We start from the raw sequence: 15,340 nt of genomic DNA, 5'->3' as shown, positions 1-15,340 counted from the left end.
AAAATATATGACCGAGGATCATTATTACATCACTTGTAGTGAAATGATTTTTAAAAACTATCAGTAGGGGAGAGCCAAATGCACTGTGGTACGTCTGAATCATATGGAATATGACATAAATTCAGTGGAAATAACTGAATTTATATCCAGTGAGATGAGAGGGACTTCCATGGCATACTAGTAAGTGAAGGAAACAAGTTATAAGAAATATATTTGTAAGATAAATCTTTTTTAGAAGATAAAAATCTTTTTTAAAAGATAAAAATCATTCATATGCGTGCACATATTGATACAAACCATTCCGCTTGAGGGCAGTTAAGAGGGGGTGGATGAATTTTTAAAAAGACTACCTGTAATGGAAAATATCGTGTAGACCAAAAGGGTTTAATTCTCGTCTGTGAGATTCAAACGGAATGCAAACAATTCTCTTATTTTAGGATGGGACTGGGGACAATTTCTACCTTAGATTTCTATGGATCTAGTGGTGTTAAGAGAAAGGAAAGTAAAAGAGCATCGTATTCATGTGTGAAAAAAGAGGCCTCTCCACTTCCAGCCCTGTGACCTGAGGAAAGTTACTGAACCTCTGTCTGCGCTCTCATTTGCTACATCGTGGACATGATGAAAACTGGGAGTTCAGTAGAACCTCATTTCATCTAACTGCTAGTCCTCAGGGCACAGATCAGAAAACTGAGTCCTGCAGAGAAGAGATGTGCCCACGATCTTGTAATGAATTAGCAGCAGACGTGAACTAAAATATGAGAACCAAGCTTCCTGGATGAGTCTTATTTCCCCTTTGTACTGACACCCTCAAAATGAGCCTAGTGGTAAGCTGGGGGCAACCAGGGAGACTCTAACTGTGGGAGATAAATATTTCTCTGAAGTTTGTACTGCAAGACCATACTTAAATCCTCCTGAAATTGAGATAAAATAAGGATATTCGCTCTCACAGAGCTGACTCAGTGACTATCTGACTTAATCACTGGTAGCTACTATTAGTGTTTTGAGATAATTTAGTAACAAAATTTAACAAAACATACAGTTATCGCCCTCCTGTACGAGACTAATTTCCATGGCTTAAATGTAATTTCTCTCAAAACTTCCTTGGAAGAGGATACAAGATCCCTCTATTTGATGTATTTCTATGAAACCCTTAAGCTGTGCCTTGAAGTATATTTTCACAATGGTTGTCATTGCTATTAGCCTCCAACTGCCTGAACACATGAAGAGCCTCTGTTTCATTCACCACTGTATCCAAAGCACCTACAGTGATGTTTGGTATATACGTTGCAAACAATAATTATTTGTTTAATGACTTATCAGTCCTAAAAAGTCACTTGCTGCGTCCCCAATAAATCAGAGGTTTATATATTTGCTTGTCTATTTTTGGACTTTCCTTAACTGCTAACTCAGTGGGACTAAAACACCAACGACCAAATATTCACGCCACTCTCTTCCAAACCCCTCATATTATGTCAGTAACAGGATTAATATACCAAGAAATACTGGGCACAACACAATAAAAGTTTGTGCTTGATGAGGATGAAAATGAAACAGCTATATATTACACTATTATTAATGCTCCTTTCTATGAAAAAACTGCATTGTTGCAATTTTTATTAGCAACAGTAACTGATGACACCTATTTAGTGCTACCCATAAAGCTCCGGAAGTCAACATCTCATTTAGTCCTTTCAATAACCAGGAACCATGTTACAATGGATAAAGTAAAGGTTAGAATAATTAAGTAACCTGCTACTGACTGGCACAGCCAGGATTTCAATTGAGGACTATTGACTTCACAGTTCATGTTCTTGACTTTAGGTTAAACTACTTCCTTAGAGAAATAAGATACAGTCATCAAAGCATTTAACTACAACTAAAATCGCCCCACTATTCTTTGTATCTCACAAGGTGGAAATTCAAGATAGCTTGCTCATTTTCTCCAAAGGGTCACTGGACGTTTCATTAAGTTAGACAAAACCCAGCAAAGTGTAAACATTTTGCTTTTTTAAAACTGAACATGACACTATTTGTACTCTGAGAAGCGAAGTGCTATTTCTTCACGGAGGACATTTTGGATACAACCTAATTAAAAAATGCCATAAAAACTCACCGACAAAGGCTGCCATCTGAGCTGCTGTTCTTCCTACAGAGTTGACAACATCTGTCTCAGCACCAGCTTCCAACATTACCCACGTGATGTCTTTGTTACCTGACGTTAGAAGGGAACGTATCTGTTAATATTAAGGAAATGCCCAACTGAAAACACCTCCTTCAAATGATCTGTACCCTTTTTCCTCATTTAGTTTTAGGTTTCTATCTTGTGAATATTTTCATTTTCTCTGAAATGTAAATCATAACCAGAGTAAAGAGTAAAATAATACAAAAACCCATATAGAGATTAACCTCATTTTGGGGGAAAAACATCAGGCAATACAAAGACGGTATGGAACTGAGTATCACTTTTTTTTTTTAACAAAATGTATTTTTTTACTGATAATGTATAAAGTGAAAAGAAACAAAAAATATCAACAACAAAGAGTGATAAAATGAGAAATCTCCCCTTACTATCTACTACTAATCCATCCCAATCCTCACATCCACAGGCCCTGGAATAATGATACAACAGGTGACGGTCTATCATTTGCTTTTATTCTATTTGCATTCTATTGCTAATGTAATCATTACAGATATTTTGCTATTATGAACTATACTTAGTGACCAGCATTTTCCATTAATTTCTGCAGGATGGAACAGTTCCTGGAAAACACTGCAGAATCAAAGTTATGCCTATTTTAAAGGCATTTTGCCAGGCTGACTTCTAGCAGGTTGGGCAGATGTGCATATGCCAAAACAGTGCAGAGAAGTCCCTATGCTGACGCTGGACATGATCACTCTTCCTTAACCTCTGCCAATACAGTGAGTGACAAATGATCATTTATTTTCCCAACTGCATTTCTTTGCTAATTGGTGAAAATATTTTATATCCTTATGGGCCAGCTCTATGTCTTTTGTTCTCTGTTCAATTTTCTGTCCAATTTTCTATTGCAGTACTTGTTTCTGTATGATTTATGAGAGCTCCTGCTACATAATAATATGACCCTTTAAGATATATAATGAATATTTTCCTCAGTTTTTCATTTGTACTTTATACATTGGTATATTCTATATTTGGAAATGTTAAGATTATATATAACCAAGTTGGTCAATGTTGTCCTTTTTATATTGTATATTTTATATATCACACTTAGAAAGGCTTTCCTCCTTTTTTCCCCTCCAAGTTTTTATTTAAATTCAAGCTAGTTAACATACAGTGCAATATTAGTTTCAGGTATAGAATTTGGTGATTCATCACTTCCATACAACACCCACTGCTCATCACATCAAGGGCATTCCTTAATCCCCATTATCTATTTAAGCTATCCCCACCCCTTCTCCAGAAATGCTTTCCTCTTCCAGGATTATAAAAATATAGATTACTGTTTTTAAGGTATGAGAGTATTATATCTTCCTTTTCTTAAAAAAAAAAAAAAAAAAAAACACCTACAAATACAGATGACTCCAATTAATTGTAAATATTTCCCAATTGTCTTTATTCACAAATCAGAGTAAGTTTCTAACTGGATCAGCATATTTAGGACATAAATGTCAGTGAAGCAAACAGACAGCTCTAACATAGCAGCTATTTTTTCAAGAGACCAAAGAAGTTTTCATATTACTTCAACATACAAAGATACAGAACGTTAATGGAACTCACTTGAAAGAATAATGATCCAACTCCTTAACTCTACACAAAATATATTGTCTATACAATCAGCTGATTTAAATAAGCAAAGAAACCTATCACCAAATTAACTATATAACATACTTTATACATTACAACCTTTCAAGAACCAATTCCCACCTTTCCTGTAAGAATTGACCTTAAAATTACTATAATAAAAAAGCATGTAATTTAAAAGTATCTATGTACTTATAAAAATTTTGCATAGGTGACTGATACTGATACATTAGAATAATTTCTAAAACGTCACCAGAAAGTGCAGCAAACATGAGGGCTGTGTATCCATGTTCATGCTGATGACAATTTACATCAGCTCCGTGTCGCAGAAGTAATCTGCACATATCAAGTTTTCCTTTATATGCAGCGTGCATTAGAGGAGTCATTCCATTCTGTAACAAAAAGGGAAAAAGTATTAATTATATTTATTTACCTTTTCTCCTATGAACAACTCCTGAAATTAAACTAAAAACATAAAAGAAACATGAATTAATAAACTCATAAAGTACTTTTATGTTGACTTTCTCACTTGGATCTTTCATAAACTACTGAGGAAAAATGTTTTGTTATCTGATAATTTTTCATTAGCAAATAGTTTCAAAGAAGATTTGTTCAACCTCACATAGACAGTAAAATGGCCAGGGAGGCACAAGAACCTAGATCATCAGGGTTCGCATCTCTACCACACATACTTAGCTACTGAAGAAACAAATAAACTAACGGATACAAATGCATAAACATGAAAACAAAAACATCTCAAGCAATCAGAATGCCTATCAATGAGAAAGTTGAATAAAGCATGTTGTATCCACTTGTAAATCATAACCACAAAAAGAGTAATCGTGAACCTCTTGACTGAATGCATCTGTATCTAACGAATTGGAGAAATTTCCATGAATTACTGCCAATGAGAAAAACAAGATACAGGAAATGTATATTATAATAGTATCATTTTTAAAATGATACCCCAAACCACATTTACGTTTTGATTATATATATGATTTCATCATATATACAATATAAATATCAAGAAATGATTGGTCATATTCACACTACATTGTTTAGTCTGCATGTTTTGTGCATATCCAGTGAAACATCCAACCTTATTTGTTCTGAGTATCTGATGCTACGTGGTAGATAAATGAGCAAGGTGTTCTCTAAGTGGATTTTCAAAGCAAACCAGGAAAAACTCTTTAAGTGCTGGAATTTCAAAGTTGTTTTGGATGAAGACTTCTCTAAAATGTAGAATCTGGGGGCACCTGGGTGGCTCAGTCGGTTAAGTGTCTGACTTCGGCTCAGGTCATGATCTCACGGTTCGTGGGTTTGAGCCCCGCATCGGGCTCTGTGCTGACAGCTCAGAGTCTGGAGCCTGTTTCAGTTTCTGTGTCTCCTTCTCTCTCTCTGCCCCTCCCCCACTCACACAAAAATAAATAAACATTAAAAGTAGAATCTGTTACTGTAGTAAATCTTAGAATGTCAACATAATTTGAATTGTTCTTTATGAGTCCACACTATGATTATGAACACAAGCCATCAATATTCTAGAAGTGTTACTGATATAAGAATTATACGAAGGCTGAGACCTTTCAAGGGGCTGTACAAGAGACATCTTAGTAGGAGTAGCCAATGTTTCTTGAGAACAATAAAAAACTGGTAAGATTATAATGTTAAGACTCCCTTTGTTGGGAGTATCTACAAGGATGAGGTATTTAAAGGTTGGGAGTGGTTCGAGTGGGCATGGGTAATCAGGATCTCACTACACAGAGGCAGCTCTAAGAAAGTGGGGATGAATTATATGGTTATTACCTTTTGAATAAGACAAAAATGCATTCAAAGCAAGACTAGGGTGGTAGCCCCGTAGGATGCTATAACCTAGACATGAGAAGCTAGGTGCAGCCTGGGGGAAAAGAAGGACACAGTACAGGCAGGTGGGCAATTTATCACACAGCAATCCCATTGTATAAGTAAAGGTTATAAGTCTGACACCGCAGAAATGTCCTATATATTTAAAATAAATAAATACATAACCCTAAAGCAGCTTTCAACACAGTGTGAAAAGATGTTTCAGAACAAAGGAGATGTACAAAGTTTTTGAGTCTTACATTGCAATTGCAAAGTGTCTTCACTTTTTTTATGTCTGCTTGTGTTTTAACTGTCCTCTCTGTTGATCACTTCTGAAGTCCATTTACCTGACTGCCTTCCTGTTTCCTGATACTCCTTTTCTGCTGACTCTCTCTCTCTTTCTCTCTCTCCCTTTTAATTTTTCTTTATTTTTGCTCTTTCTTATTTATCATTGGTCTTCGTAACAGGGATTGGTTTTCAGAACTAATCAATGAGAGCTTTTTTTCAAAGAGGTAATGAGCAAACCCAAACATATCATTTGCTGTGCATTCTCTGAACCTGTTATCCTTGTCATGTCTGTAATACAGTGTATGCTTTTCCTGTATCAAATTTCAGTGCTGGCCTGGATGACCCTAGGTAAGAGAAGCCAAACATGTTATGTGATAATTTATACTAAGCTTTTCTTTCTTTTTACTAAGGGTTATAATAACTTAGAACAAAAAATTATAAACCTTGAATGCAATGATTACTACGTATTATCTTTACTGAGTGCTTAATATATGTCAGACACAGATTTATGCACTGTGGATAGCAATGAACAAATACCATGCTCCTCCAGTCTAAGTCCCTGACATTTAAATTTTAGTTGAAGTGATAAGGCAGGGGTAATACAAACGCTACAGGGAAAGAACATTGAGTAAGAGGGAAACAGAATGCCAGAGAGAAAGAGATTATTATTTTTAAATAAAAGGACAGTTAAGAAATGTCCCTCTAAGGAGGTGGCATTTGAACAAAACCTTCCTGAGGGAGTGAAGACACAAAGAATTTAAATAACTAGGGGAAGACTGCTCCAGGTAAAGGGAATGCAAGTCGGAAACTTTGAGAGCAAAGGGTATTGCCTTCAAGGAACACGAGGAGGCCTAATCTGTCTGTAGTTTGCTCACAGAATCTTCAGGAATCTCCTTGTCCTGATTCTCATGCTTCTAGGGTTTTACCATTAAATATGAAAGTGTGTCTAATGTTTTAACATTAAGCAGGATGCTACTGTTTGGGGAAGGTTTCCACAAATCTTTTATCAAGTTACCAAAAAAACCTATTCTATCCTAATCTGTTAAGAGCTTTTACCATCAATGGACACTAAATGTTATCAAAGGTATTATAGCATCTGTTGAGATAAACATAGGTGATTCTTTTATTCTGTAATATAATGGATAATATTGAAAGATTCTCTTAAATTGAACCATCCTATCACTTTTGGAGAAACCTTACTTGGTTATTATTTAATTATTATTTTGACATACTACTGGATCAATTTGCTAGTATCTTAGAGTTTTTGTATCTGAGTTATAAACTGAATTGGGTCCAAGGTTTTCTTGGTCTTTTTCCTATTTTGGCATCAGTGTTACGCTAGTCTTATCAAATGAGTTGGGTATCTTCCCATCTTTTTATGAACTAACTGCAATCTGTGTAAAATGAGAAGTCCTTGAACATTTTGTAAAGCATACTCAGGTTTGCAGCTTTAGGAAGTGGTTGGCATTTAAATATATTTACACAAATTTTCCTTAATTATTCTAGTTTTTCCACTTCTATATGAGATGAATATATTCATTTTTATTTTTCTATAAAGTTACTGTTATATGGATTTTCATATATATTGGCTTCAACACAAAAACTTATGAAAATTTCCTTTATAACTGCAGTTATACTCTCTCTTACTGTCTTGGTACTTATATACATCATTTTCTGGCTCATACTTTCCAGACTGTGTCTAATATTTTGGTCTTATGCTGAGAACTTTGTTTTTTTCTATCCTTTTTAAACAGCTTTATTGAGATACATAATTCACATACCACAAAATTCACCATTTAATACATACAATCAAATAGTTTTCAGTATATTTGCAGGGTTGTACAAGAATCACCACAATCAATTTTAGGATATTTTTATTTCCCCCACAAGGAACCACCTATCCATTATCAGGGACCCCCTCCCCCCCACCCGCCCCACCACCTTCCTACCCAGCCCTAGGCAACCACTAATTTACTTTCTGTCCCTATGGATTTGCTTATTTTGGACAGCTCCTACAAATGGAATCATAATATTTAGTATTCTGCGACGAGCTTCTTTGACTTGGCAAATGTTTTCAAGGTTCATCCATGTTGTAGCATTTACCAGTCCTTCACTCCTTTTTATGAAGGACTTTTCCACTGTACGGATATACTACATTTGTTTATCTGCTCATCAGCTGATGGACATTTGGGTTGTTTCTAACTTTGGCTATTAAGAATAATGCTGCTATAAACGTTCATGAGCAAGTTTTTGTGTTGACATATGCTTTATTTTTCTTAGGAAAATACACCTAGGATTGCTGGGCCATATGGAAACTCTATGTTTAATCAAGGGAGGAACGGTCAACCTGTTTTCTAGACTGGCTGTGCCATTTACCCACCAACAATCAATGAGGATTCCCATTTCTTCACAACCTCACCAATGCTTATTATTATTTATCTTTTTTATTATAGCCATCCCAGCAGGTGTCCCAGGGTATCTCACTGCAGTTTTGATTTGCAGTTCCCTGGCAGCTCATACTGAGCATTTTTTTCATGTGCACATTGGTCATTTGAGTATCTTTTGGAACAGTATCTATTTAGATCCTTTGTCCAGTTTTTAATAGTGTTATTTGTCTTTTTTACTGTTGAGTTGTAGGAGTTCATAATAGCTTCTAGTTACAATTCCCTTATCAGATAGGATTTGTAGAACCATTCTGTGGGATTATCTTCTCACTGTTTAATGGTATACCTTGAAGCACAAACCTTTTTATTTTAATTTTTTTCTTTTGTTGCTTGTGCCTGATGGCTTTTTTAAATGTTTATTTCTATTTTAATTCATTCATTCACTCCTTTTATTTATACTCCATTTTAATTTATGCTATTATTTATTAGCATACCCTAATCTTTTAAAACAATTTTTAGTTGAAAGCTCAGAATACCACACAAGTTGAAAGTACAATAAATGCTGCAAAATAATAATAATAATAATAATAATAATAATAACAACAGCAATGATGATAAATGTGACAAATGCAAATTTTCCCTGAATATCACTTTGGCCACATACCACAGCTTTTGATAAATAGTAGCTTTTGATAAATGTTCTCAGTTTTAAATAGTAGACAATTCCTACTTCTATTTCTTCTTTTAACCAAGAACTACTGACAGTTAAAATTAATTTTTCAAGTTGCTTTATTATTGAGATCATATTTTTGTTTATTTGTAATGTCTACTACTGCATTAGGTAAACTTCTTTGAAATTAGCTAAAATTTCCTTTGTAAGATAGTGTAACACAGACTAATTTTTATCAATGTTCCAGGTAAAAGAAAATGTACTATTGTTTTTTCTATCTTAGTACACTGTCAATTAGTTATCCAAATTTTCTGTTCCCTGTATTACTTTTTTTCTACTTAACCTAGTGGTTTGTCAAAGTGTTTCGGCAGTTTTACAAATTGCTCCTTTGAATTCTATCTTTTTCTCTATGAATCTCAAAGTCATAAGCTTTTAAGTGAACACCTAAGGCTAGTATGCTCTTGGTGGATTACTAATTTAATCTATGAGAGTCTTCATCTTTTTAAAAATTTTTAAAATTTTTTGCTTGAAACTTTAATTCGTCTGACATTAATTTTGCTACCTATGTCTGGGGAAAGGATCAATAAAACCCCTTCCCCTTCTGCACGAGCAAGTGATGTAAACTTTCCAGCACTAGAACCACACTGAATAATCAAGTAGCCACGAGCCACCCATGGCTAATGGCTGGTATCAGACAGCTCAGAACAGACATCGCCTTCATTGCAGAAAGTTATTTTGGAAAGCAACTATACTAGAAAGTTGAGGTTAGGTTCAGTTAACTTTCCCTAGAAGTAGAATTGCTGTATCAAAAGTATGTACATTTAAAAATGGCACATATTCTAAAATGTTCTCCAGAATGTGATGCCAATTTATACCTAATCCATTAGTATGTAAAAAGTCCAATGTTTCCCACACTTTACAAGAAATAATATGATTTGGTTTCATTTGGACTTATTTGATTATTAATAAAATTAAACATGTTTTTACATGCTTATTTGTATTTTGTAAACTGCCTGCTTACACTTGGTTTAGAGATCAGTATAACTTAATCACAAATGCTAGATAAGAACTCCTACTACTGCATTTTATATATTATCCATTCTCATAGAAAATAAAACACTTTATTCAGCTTTTTAAATTTTATCTAACCTCAGGCGCCTGGGTGGATCAGTTGGTTAAGCGTCTGACTTTGGTTCAAGTCATGATCTCCAGGTCTGTGAGTTCGAGTCTGGCATTGGGCTCTGTGCTGACAGCTCGGAGCCTGGAGCCTGCTTTGGATTCTGTGTCTCCCTCTCTCTTTGCACCTCCTCCACTCGTACTTTGTTTCTCTCTCAAAAATAAATAAACGTTAAAAAAAAATTTAAATTTTACCTCATCCAAACAGTTGACACGGACATTCTTGCTGGCTAACAGTGTTCCTGCTTCTTGAACAGTACCTTTAAAAAAAGAAAAAAAGAAAAGACTGAAGAAGAAAATGTAAACTAAAGTTATTTATCATCATAACAGAAAAAATCTAACACCACGGAAACAAATTTTAAAGGGTTATGTGTAAAACTAAAACTAGTCTGGTTAGATTGTTAAGAAACAAAGCATCAACACATAGTATTTTTCCCACAAAGTAATTACCCAGAACAGAGTTATAGTAACTAAAATAGCCCCATCTTGTTTTTACTTCCACTGACCTTAGAGTATATTAAATTGGCCATATTTTCTTTTTGGCAGTGATACAGTAACCACAAAGCATAAATAAGACTCTTAATACTGAAATCTTAAAGGGCATCTAGTCCAGCCCACCATCTAAAGCTTAAATTCCAGTCAATGTAATAATTGGAGTTCAAAATACAGTCAGTATTTATATTCTCTGTCATCACTAGGCCCTGTGAATTGATGGTGACCTACTTATAATAGAATTTTTGGTTTAGAAATGCTTAAGTAAACATATCTTTAAAGCCTGGTTCCATATAAAAGTGCTTTTTCGTTAATAATCAGGCTCTCATACTGAAAGTCCTCTAACTTAAACCTGAAGGTTAGTCCTTTGTACATTTGGAAATAAGCCATAATTGGGCCACAACTGTCAGGTTTTTCCAGTCTTCTGTAAGGCATACTGACAGAAGCAAGTAGTTGCAAGAGAGAATGTTGCTATTATCATCATTAATAACAGTCAGCCACTCGTTCTGCCAAAAAATTTCTGGTTTGACAGGGACGAGACAAATGAAATTGAATGTTCTCAGGAAGAAAGGTTGAGATAAGCCTCTCCTCCAGAAAGGACATAAAAGGAGAATCCCACAATGAGGAGTTATTTCTGTCTTTTAACTGAAAATTACAGTTCAAGAAGATGCTAAATTCTGCTAGTTTTCCAGAGTTAAATGTGGAATGCAGAATAAAGATCAGCCTGCTTCCTTCTCCCTGACCTGCTCTGCAGGCAGGTCATCTGGTTGTCTGACACCAACAGGGGACAGGCAGAGAAATGTCTCTTAGATCGACAGAGAAATAGCTCTGCTGGGGAAATGTGTCAGGCGAATGATCTACAAGTCTCTGGATTACAACAGCAGCTACCTCATAAACAGTGCATTTTTCCCACCCTGGACTCCATCTGAGGACAGTTAGTACTACTGGATGAGGGGCTACAGAATGAATGAGGAAGGCCTTCAAGCACGTGAGCAAGTTCTACATGGGACATTAGCCATACCTGGGCCTCTCATCAGAGACTTTCTGTCACATCTTTAGAAAGGAATTAAACCAGAACAAAAACTCCGGCACCCTAATTTCACTTAAGAAAGACGCTTCAATTGATTTCCATTAGCCAGTGAAAAATAACTGAAATTATTTTCCATCTGATCAGGAGATGTTTGCTCAGTAAATGGAGAGCACCATAGGGACTGTGAGCCTGTCAAAGCATGCTACATGTTAGGGGGAATCTGGGGATTACGGCTCACATGAGGGAACAGGTCAATAATTGTATAAAATGCTTAGCCCAGTGGCCAACAATCTAAGTTATATCTGCCCTGTCAGTGAGAAATTTAAAATAAGTAAATAAAAGATGAGGTATACACACACATATCACTGAGTACCAGTTAGCCTTCTGAAATGCAAGGAATGGGATGAAAAATTTTTTTCAAACTGTTTGGGTTTCCAGATTTTGGAAAATAGATGAGCAAAATACCCCAAGAGGAAAACCTTGTGATGATTTCTAATTTGATCTTCCTTACTTAATAACATCAGCAGGAAAATATAGAAGGTGTGGAATATACTTTAAATATGCACCATTGATTGTTCTTTCATTATACTTCAATATCGTTGGTGAAATACACCTTATTGTCCAAGACTATTACATAACCCCTTTTATGCAAACAGTGAAAAAAAAAAAGTAGTAAATACATTCCTTTCTTGTTAAGTACCAAACAAGATAAGTGATTGAAGATCTTCTGGTTTATACCCTTAAAGGAAGATTTTATTTATTTTGAAATAGTGCTTCCTCAGTGCTTAACAAAAAAGATATCAGAACTTAGAAAAACGGGCCAATCTACACCTAATATAAGCCCATTAAATGTGCTTCTGTGATTTCAATTTTCTCTTCTTCAAAGTTGTAAAATGGATGCCATCATTAACTGAAATATATAAATGGTATATACCAAACAGCTTCCCGGTTTTATCTGGAACTTCTTCTGGGTGTTCTAATAAATAGGTAACCTGTAAATGACCTACCAAGTGAATTCACTTGAAGAAGAAATTGTTCTAAAGGTGTCCAGAAGCAACACGCAGTACTCTCTGGATTTTAAGTCTCACTTGCAGTCTGCTTAACTTCTAGAGGGCAGTGACAGGCCTAAAAGGGATACTCAAAAATGTGCTGAGTTTATTTGAGATTGGCCAACATGGCAGGTCACACTTGGCTGAAAATTTGTTGTCAGTTCCAAGTACTAGTGCTGACTAATCTAGTACTTCTCCAGGTTGAGAAATGTATCAAAGGGAAAACATAGACAAAAGCAAAAACATTAAGAACGCTACCAACCCACTTAAAAAAAAATGATTCTTATGAGTACAAACATAAACTTTGTTTATGAACTCTATTCAACTATAAACCAAAAGTTGTTTCTCAAATTAAATGCACACAAAACTATGGAATCAGTAACATTTAAAACTAAAATTAATTTGACAGATGATAATGTTTTGTTGAAATTAAATTGCCTCTAGAAGTGAATATGGTAAGGACTGCTGTGGTATTGGTATCATTTTTTGTTTGGTCTGTTTTCAACTCCAGCGTATTTCTAGGACTACGGGCCAAATGATCTCTCTGTTCTGTCACTTATTCCCTGTGTGACACTGGGCAAGTTATCCAACTTGTCGATTCATTTACCGTAATAACAGACAACACAAACAGCATTTTAAATGCTTTACAGACGCTAACTCCTTGCATTCTTCTAGCAATGTTGTGGGGTAGGTACCATGTAGAACCAGAAGCTCAGAAAAAGCAATGTGTCCAAGGCCACATCACCAGCAAATGATTGTGGTAGGATTCCTAGCTCATGACGCCTCGGTGGATCAGTCAGTTAAGCGTCGGACTTCGTTCGGCTCAGGTCATGATCTCGCAGTTTGTGAGTTCAAGCCCCAGATCTGGCTTTGTGCTGACAGCTCAGCGCCTGGAGCCTGCTTGGGATTCTGTGTCTCTGCCTCTCTCTCTGCCCCTCCCCAACTCACACACTCTGTGTGTGTGTGTGTGTGTGTGTGTGTGTGTCTCAAAAATAAATAAAAAATAATAACAGTTCCTAGCTCATCAAGATTAAATGGATCGATACTTGTAAAGTGCTAAGAATTACGCTAGCTCATACCAACATTCAATAAAGGCTGACTATAGTTGGTATTTTCTCATATCTCCCATTATTTTTCTTTGAGAGTACAGAGATGTCCCATGGACTTTCCCTTGATAAGAATGCGTCACAGACTAAGTCCATCTCAGTTATTCTCATGGGTTAGGCCAACGAAATTGGTGAACCACATTGTCTGTGAACCAATGCAACTTGACGCACCATTTGGGCCCAGAAACATCACAGCGCTAACCAGACTAAACTTAATTAGTTCTCTTTCATACCACCTTTAAAATAAAAACTGGTGTACACCTAGGAATATGTTCCAAGGATTCCACCCCCTCCCCACCCCCCCCCACCCGCCCCTTCCAGAAACCCACCTTACAAAACTGTTCATTTGTTTACACTTTTGAAAAACTGATAGCTCTGACTGTTTAAAAGCAGAATGTGCATCCCTGGTGGATTTTGAGTGGATCCTGTTTCCTTCTGCCTACCAAAGTACCTGGCACACAGCTGGGGCTTACATGTTTGCTGACTGGAATCCCAGAGCCTCAGGAAAAACAGAAAGAGTGCAGTGTCAAAAAGGTCGGCCAGTACCATGCAGAAGAAACAATAAAAGCAGCAACTACACGACCCACAGTTCTAGGCAAAGAACTCTTTGCATGAGGAATGTAGATGTGACTGACTTGAAATTGTTGACATCAGATGAGGTGGGATCCGTTCATCAGCACCTGTTGGGTTCAAATCCGATTTTTCTTTTACATTTAGACTTGCCTTGTCAGCATGAAAAATAAATCTGCCATGGTCTCTGGGGGATCCAGATTTGACCCTGGCTGCTTAACAGAAACAAGACTGGACACTGGGAAGCCTTTATGCTGTCGTAAGTGGCCTCTCTGCCATTCCAGGTCAGATGTGGCTATCTCACTCTTGAGCTTCAATCAACCACATTAACTATGTCCGCAGTCCCATGCATCTCCATCCCGGAGCCGTGACCGTGCAGGAGAAGCCACGTAGTCACACTCTTGTCACCTGCCGGGTAACGGAACTCAGCAGGGAGCTCCTCTGGGGCGTCCACTCGGGGACTGAGGGCTTCAGGCTCGTCCCCGCGGCCTGCATCTCCCGCCCCAGCACCCGAAGCGGCGGAAGTGGGACAGGCGTTGGGGGAGTGGAAGGGAAAACACAGAAGAACTCGCTGAGAAGATCCATGCTGTGCTAAGTGCGCCGACGGCCGTGGACGCCTAGGCAACCTCTTCGCTTCCCTGCGGGTTCCTGCGGGGGCTGGGAGCTTCTGGAAGGAAGCCGGGGAGGCCAGGATGTAGAACCCTCAATGAAGCGATTTACCGACCTACTTCTGTGCCCTTATAAAGAACCCTTCTTAGGAGCTCCCTCCACCCCCCAGGCGGGGGCGGGGACAGCTAAAGGATCCAGATCTTTCGGCCTCCGGAAGTCGAAACGGCCCTTTAGACACCCTTCTAAGAACCTGAGGCCACTGTTGCCCGGACTGACGGTGGTCAAAATCACCTTGAGAGTTTTGAAGAATGTGCATCCAGGGACCCACACACCGAGGTCGCTC

The 15,340-nt window shown here is 37.1% G+C and overlaps 1 protein-coding gene across 2 annotated transcripts in view; it reads right to left on the bottom strand.

Annotated features, from left to right (window-relative positions):
• Nucleotides 1–15,340, bottom strand: part of ANKMY2 (ankyrin repeat and MYND domain containing 2) — a 37,125-nt gene that overhangs the window by 21,190 nt on the left and 595 nt on the right. For both annotated transcript variants that reach the window (XM_015082360.3, XM_015082359.3), the window contains exons 2-4: nt 10,337–10,401; nt 4,035–4,173; nt 2,114–2,212 (exon numbers count right to left, since the gene is read on the bottom strand). In XM_015082360.3, coding sequence (XP_014937846.2) covers nt 2,114–2,212; nt 4,035–4,173; nt 10,337–10,401 — 303 coding nt within the window. The remainder of the gene's footprint in view (nt 1–2,113; nt 2,213–4,034; nt 4,174–10,336; nt 10,402–15,340) is intronic.

Source organism: Acinonyx jubatus, chromosome A2 (assembly GCF_027475565.1).
Source record: "Acinonyx jubatus isolate Ajub_Pintada_27869175 chromosome A2, VMU_Ajub_asm_v1.0, whole genome shotgun sequence".
NCBI classification, from domain to species: domain Eukaryota; kingdom Metazoa; phylum Chordata; class Mammalia; order Carnivora; family Felidae; genus Acinonyx; species Acinonyx jubatus.
The sequence above is the reverse complement of the archived record's forward strand: the minus strand, read 5'-3'. Positions and strand labels throughout refer to the sequence as shown.